Source organism: Tigriopus californicus, chromosome 11 (assembly GCF_007210705.1).
Source record: "Tigriopus californicus strain San Diego chromosome 11, Tcal_SD_v2.1, whole genome shotgun sequence".
Taxonomy (NCBI): Eukaryota; Metazoa; Arthropoda; class Copepoda; order Harpacticoida; family Harpacticidae; genus Tigriopus; species Tigriopus californicus.
In genome coordinates, this window is record NC_081450.1 from 3144038 (window position 1) to 3151370 (window position 7333).

General features: G+C 40.5%; 1 protein-coding gene across 1 annotated transcript in view; it reads left to right on the forward strand.

Annotated features, from left to right (window-relative positions):
* Positions 1 to 2529: 2529 nt before the first annotated feature.
* The window catches only part of LOC131890956 (uncharacterized), an 11795-nt gene continuing 6991 nt past the window's right edge, over positions 2530 to 7333 (forward strand). The window contains exons 1-4 of the mRNA XM_059240414.1: positions 2530 to 2868; positions 2942 to 3117; positions 3182 to 3397; positions 3511 to 3528. Coding sequence (XP_059096397.1) covers positions 2720 to 2868; positions 2942 to 3117; positions 3182 to 3397; positions 3511 to 3528 — 559 coding nt within the window. The 5' untranslated portion in view covers positions 2530 to 2719. The remainder of the gene's footprint in view (positions 2869 to 2941; positions 3118 to 3181; positions 3398 to 3510; positions 3529 to 7333) is intronic.

Sequence of the window (7333 nt, forward strand, 5' to 3'; positions counted from 1 at the left end):
TCCTAGAAAAACATCTTTGGACCTGCTCGAGCTTTTGCAAACCTGCTGAGCTAATTGGAGCCCAGGTGCGAGGTGATATATATTTTCATTTGCCTTTCACGTGACGCAATTGGCTACAAAAACTGCCACCCTACTCGCTTCTTAAATCCTGGAACGACTTTAAGCCGGTAACCAAATTAAAATTGACACCAAAAAATACTTGGAAAGAATGGAACAAACATTTTACAGACACCATTTGTTGCTCTTTCAACTCATTGCTCCATCAACAATTGTTTTTCTTGCAAGGTATAGTCAAGGCAAGAAGGGAGTTATTCAAAGTATTCATGTGAAGTGAATTGGGTTATCCATATCTGGAATCACTTGCTGGGCCCCGCCTTCAATGTTGGATTATGGCACGGCGTCATCAAGGCACCCCACGAAAACAAGCCTATGGACTTATGGGGAGGCCGGGGATCTCACATTAAAAATTGTACCTTACACAAAATCCCTGAGCACCCAAAACGAAATACATACATAAGACAGCACCAACAATTTCCCTTGTCAATTACCCATTATCATTTTTTTAATCTTAAATTTCAGAACATATTATTTGCAGCTTCAATGATTTTCTAAAATTGTTTGCAGAGTTGAAGCAATGAAAAAAAAACAATATCAAGCCCTCCAAGAAAGTATTGAGCCTGAACAAGTAGCATTTCATAATATGATTTTGATCGACTTTACTTTCATGGAGACGACTGAAAGAAAAATACCGAGTCGGAACTTTAATTTTGTGAAAAAAATCTTTTTGAAATTAAGAGATCAAAACTAATAAGTTAGGGGGCAATGTTCATATGCAAATCAAAAACGTATACTTCAATTGCACTTTATAGAAACATTTATGGCAATCCTTGCTTCTTTTTGCGTTGGTGTTTGCCACATTACCTAAAGGTTTAAAAAAAATGCCGCAAATTATTATTCCTAAAGCAAAATCTGTGAGAAAAGTTTCAAATCGACAGGCAAATTTGATGGCTTGAGGCTAGAAAACCGGTCCGTTCTCTCAATTCTCGTTGTGAAGCGGCTTCGGCTTATGGAGCAAAAATGGAATCAAGCTATTGAAAGAATTAAGCACAATGTCTTTTTAAGCCTCTGTTTTCCCTGGTTTTCGAAATTTGAGATATGTTTCCAATTATTCACACATGCATAAAATGAATTGTTGGCACTTCTCGTAATGCACTTATGAGGGTTACACTCATAATTTCATCACAGGTCTGATTGCAAATAATCAGATTTCAGTATCCGAAGTTTCAATGATTCAGGTACTTCCTGGTTTCTATGATTCCTTTGTGACGAATGAAGATTTTTTTTTATTTATGAAAATGAGTTTTCATGCGTAGAATCTTTATCCTCGACCATGCAAAGAAAGATAACCGTGACTGTTGGAATTTTTGTGTCACATCTGTCTGTTCACGAGTGGTTGTCAAATTTCCAGTCACTAGTGAAGAGAAATATATTTAGACGAATGAAAAGCTGGCTTCCACTCATTTCGAGTCAATATTAGACCTTGAAAACCTTTTTCACAAAACACAATTGCGCAATCAATAGCTGGCATTTTTGCGTGTTGGTTATTCCAACTACTTAAACTTGTTTGCCTTTTCATGCCTTCTCATTTAAGGAAAAGCGTGGACAAGCCCTCACTACTCTCTTCAAATTCGTTAGCATGAAAATACGAACTCCATAAAGCTGTCTTCGCCATATCATTCTTCAAGCCTCTTTTCCATAACCATCATGCAAAGAAAGCAACTGCCATTGAGTAAATAGCTATTGACATACACAATATATGTCACGATTGAGAAAGAGAACATGGTTGGGTGATCCGCCTCTTTCAGGGTCTGTTTGATAGAATGATAAAGCAGAAACACGTTGCTCTAGAACATCCATCACCCCAAAAGGCTCACCACTAATAAAAATAAATGCCATACATTTAAGAGAGATATGTATCAAGACAATATTCTGATCCGACAAAGGGCGGTATCCACTGTAGTATCCCCCCCCCCCTCCGCCCATAGTTTTGATCGGTGAAATAGAAGTATAGGAAAGGGGTGGGGAAAACGTGATTGTAGAATGCAAGTACTATCGAGGAAAACAACAATTGGAATAACGAAGTGAAAGAGAAAGCAAAACCCTTATTAATTCATTCAAAACGTTATTAATTAGAGTCTTTTTGACTCTCTCAGGGGTAGTTTCAGCTAAAGTTGAGAGGTTGTCTGAGAGATATCTGGTTTACAGGTTGATCTGACGGTTGATCAACGCTAGTACTGCCCCAAACTTCTGAGATTGATGCCGACGACAAGCTGTCATTGCCAATTGAACATTATCGATTGACAGAGGTTTTCATAAATAAAAAAATATGTTGCCCAATATCTTTGAATGTGATTGTTTATGCCTTAGAAGGTTTGAATTTACGGGTTAGACTTCTTAATAGCCGTTATTCATGGATTGATTTTCCATGGTGTCAGGCAAAAATGTACCTGGTCCTGATTCTTTTACAATTACCTTTTTTGTGCTTTTGTGAATTGTCTTTTTAAATTATTTTCTAATATATTGTTTCCGCCACCTTTTTGCTCACATTCATCACTTTTTTTCCGAGCACTGCTTGCGGGACAACGCTGAACATAAATGCATTTCGAAAGTGAGTCCCGCTTAACACAGTGCATAACTCATTTCAATCATAGCAACAGATATGCCCTCTCGATATTATTTCCTTGCCTTTTCCGTTTTGAATTGTTCGTTAGTCCTTTCTCAAGCGGAGAAAACTCGATTAACCACGAGACGAGGAGATGTGACCTATCATACAAATTTTAAGGTGGATTACCATATAACAGAATGCAGGTCAGTCCAATTTTTTCTTTCAGCTTCAGAAACCACAAAAAAGTCATCTTTGAATAATGAATTCCTCGGTAAGATCCTCTATTGAGTGTAGTGGATTAGCTGTTGGAAATGGAGTTGGTGGTTTTGTGTGGAACAGCTTAAACCAAACTTGTGACTTGACCACATCCTCAATTCTTTCGTTGGACTTAAAAGCTGACGGACCCCAAATACAAGTGATAGGATCTATTTACAACGATTTCCATGCTTTTGGTAAGGTGAACGATTGTAAATCTTGTCTTTCATGAAGCTCAGCTCTGTTTCGTGTTCATTTTAGGTTCCTCTTTAGTTTACGCTTACATCAGTGATGATCCAGATAATGGAAATCCAATCAAGTTCTTGAATCTGCAATCTGGTTCTCCTTATGAAGCATGCCATTACGAGATCGATATTGGTTCGAAAGAATTGGGAATACACAAGAAGTTCAGAAGCGGCAGTTTAGTTCTTTTGAATAATGCCTTACACTTTTGTATCCCAACATGGATAAACAAAGGTAAAAAGGGAGAAATAGGGGTTTTGGTCTCAAAAAGTGTGTATTTTTTAGAGGACATTTCTATCAAAGATTGTCACCTATTATAGTTGTAAAATAGTTTTCTCTTTCACCAGAGGATGAACTGACCAGAGGTGAGTAGAAACAAAAGATTTCTCAAGGCTTCACGTTTAAAAACCAACCATCAAATTCAGCAGATTTCTATTTCAATGTTTGGCGGAATAAGTTTTAACAATGCGTGCAATTAAGTGCTTCAAGTTTTCCTGAGGAATATTCGGAAACATATTCGAAGTCTACGTAACATAAAATTCAACTATTCCAAAAGACATAGCTTTTGATCTGCCAAAGAGATTTTGCTAGACATGTGCACGTATTGGACCGGAAAAATGGTTTTGGTTGGGCCAACTGTCCAGTGTCCAACCAGATGGCCCTTGTGTGTCTATTACTTTCAAAAAGTCAAATATTACAAAATTGCATTGGTTTCAAACGTAATTCATCAACATTTTTATGATATGATAATCTTTATTGCGACTCTTGGTCATGTCATGGCGTAAAAATAACTTTAAAATAAAATATGATGTAAATACATTATACAGAGGTTAGTTTTAAAATTTGTAGCGAAGCCTTTATCTAATTAACCTATCGTACATCAATCTCAATCCATCTTGCTTCGCCTGATTGGATCGAAAAAGAGTCCATCAGCCCCAAAACAGATCATTTTTCCTCCACTAAGAAACCCAAGCGAGATCATACGTCACTTAAAACTCTCTAAATGTTCTTTCATCCGAAGTTTCCTTTGGTTCGATATTTTCTTCGTTACTTCGGATGCTTCTGGTGGTTTTGCGTCACGCCCTATCCTTTTGATGTATATTGTTAACGCTTTTTGACAAGATTTTAACGTATGTTATTCCGCCTTCGAGTATTTTTCACCTTCTTTGGTGATACAATTGACCAAAGTATTTACTTCTTCCACAATTGATCTTGATCATTTCTTTTCAATCATATGTTTCTATGAACTGACATCGCCTTGGGGGACTTGTTGCATTTGGTCCCAACTAGTCCCCTGTTTTTAGAATACAGGCCCCTAATCCCAACGTGACAAGGATACTTCGGAACGATAACATAAATCACTCGCGCAACCTCTTAAACGGAATCGGTTGTCTGTAAAAAATAGGTTAGAGTTCACGTGAACGGTCTTATCGGTGACGGTTGAATTTGTGTCCTCGAGCACAAACTGAATTTGGCTAGCTTCGGGCATCATCATCCGAGCAATGAGCTGACTACGTGAAGCTATATTTGCCACGGTTAGCATCACAGTTTCATCTTGAGCAATACAATTTGCATTCTTTGCATGAATGACTCCCTTGACTGCATGACAAAGTAGTTGGCGAAAGGTGTGAAGTTATAGGTATGATCTGATTTGATCGACAGTATAGGGTCAGGAAATGGAATGACACTAGAGTTGGTCGAGGAAGGCGAGGTCAAAGTTGTAGAGACGATGGGAGACGCAGAAGACTGTTCAGGTAAATGGTTCACTAGATTTGCAGGAGATGTAGAAGCGGTGTTAGGATCCTGAGAGATCGACAATGACCTCCAATCGCCAAGAACTCGGCGTTTCTTTGCAGGATGTTCCAGATTTTTTTGAAGATGCACAGGAAAGGCTTTGAAAATACTTGGAATCGCGTCAGATTTAAGAACCCGATATTAAATGTTCGAGAGGTCTTTGTAATCTGAAGGCACAAAGTGCTCAGAACAAACAACATCAAATTCTGATGGATCGTAGTTCAATCGACGAAGAGCTTTGACCCATTTCTGACGACGCTCGGAATCCTTCGGAAAATGATGAAAGGTGATCCCGGAATCCTTTTGGAAGCGATTTTGACAGCCGTATGCAGCACAACTCTTGACCATCTTCAAGGTAGTTTGATGTTTTATCTCGATGAGATGAAAGATAGTGGAAACTGGCCCGGGGCGCTCAGAATTTCGGCAATGATACACTTTGGGGGACATAAGGGAAGGGAGGGAGCGTCAGCAGCAGTAGTAGATTCTGGGCATGTTGCTCCAAAAGCCCCTTCAAGAGTACAGTGGAGCTTGTTTGGAGGGAGCTAAGCATAGATGGGTCAAGGCATGGAAAAATTAACGAGACACAACTGATTTTAGTATCCAGTGAAGGTCAGGTCATGGAGTGAAAGTATTGGCTTCCAAAAGGAAAACTCTGATGAATATATGTGAGCTGACTGAACTCTGAAAGGTTCATGTGAAAGGTCCCCATTAAAAAGCCAGACGTCACTGGTTTGAATGTTGCCTCTGGTTAGCGACCAAACTATCACAAAATAAGAAGACAATTTGCAATTTAATTGCATTAGAAAATGATTTGTTGAAACCATGCCTTCTGTAGGGTCACAACCAATGGTATTGGCATTCGCAAAGTGTCTGGTCCTCAAATTCTGAGTACAATCTCCAGTCTAAGATTAGGAAGTTACAACTGACGTAAATAAGTTCTTTGAACATTGGCGAATTGCCAATTTTCCTAATCTATCAAGTCAGTTTTCGATGGTGTGCCCATCACTGCCGTTGCCGCTCGTTGTCAACGGTCCCTGAATGGTTTGTGATTGCGCGCACTTGCGCCCCCCTCACCACCACCTCTGGTCTACCTACCGTACTACTGCTTCTGCGTGTCCCCTAAAGTGTAGTTTAACCAGAATTTCTTGCTTGTTTTGCCACTGATTTCTCTTTGTTTATTTTCGCTGTATAGCGCAGCCTTTCAGCTGACGGTCAGCCCTGAATTTTCCCAGTGGGCAGCGTCTCCCTTTTGGCCGATACGGCCTGAAGTGTCCACTCTATAGTACTAGATGCTTGATGCCCTGGCGTCGACCATCCTCTTAATGAAAGCAAAAACATGCCACGACGTAATGAACGCCCTATCAAACCATCAGTTTGAGGCTGCCGCTTGCTTGTTTGCCAGATATACGTATCGGCTTGACTTGTAAGTTTTGTCCCGGACTTGGCCGAGTTGGACGCTCGACAAATATTTTATAACATCCCAATCCAACCCAACCTGCTGCATGCACAATTCGTGCGCGGGTCACGGAAAGTACGTACTGGACGTTGGGCTAATCGTTTTAAAACATCAGCCCTAGGCCTAGCATTTCCAGGCCGTCGGAATATGGTAGGTCTCTGCACTTGCCCGGCACTTTTGTTCCCCGCCTCTGCACACATCCAATCTCACGAATATGTTTCTTTAAAACTGAACAACACACTTGGGTGCCAACTTCCGACAAGGGCCGGACGTAGATCCTCAGCTGGACTCAGATCTCACAATCCCTTGTTATGAAGTGACGTTTAAGCAAGCCTAGAATACGATTTTCACGTCTGAGCAATGCCTGCTGAACATGTTTTTTTTGGGTCAAAAGAGATTCCAAGGTCTTTTTGAGAGGCTTTTTTTGACTGGAGGGAACCATTCGTCATTGAGTAGGTGAAAGACCTGGAGTCTCGGCGTCTTCCAAAGTTCATAACCGTGCTTTGCAGGGAGTTTAGTCTCATGCTGTTCACTAAGGCCCATCCTTCAACCGCTGAAATGTCCCTCAGAAGAGCTTGCACGTCTTCTAGGTCAATGATCTTTCGGAAGAGCTTCACATCGTCTACAAACTTCAACATCCCCGGTCCATGCAAAGGTTTCAAGTCACTCACATAGACAAGAAAAAGAAGTGGTCCAAGGACACTCCCTTGGGGAACACCAGATTTGACCAGCTTCCACTCAGAGCCAGTGCCATTCGGGACCACTCGTTGTGCTCTTCCTCTTAACCATGCTTGAATCTAGGTTTTCACTGAGTCACTAACCCCAACGTCCTCCAACTTCCGCAATAGTAGCCCGTGCGTGGTCAACTTTTTCAAAGACCTTCGAAAAAATCCAAATAAATCACATCTGGATCAGCACCT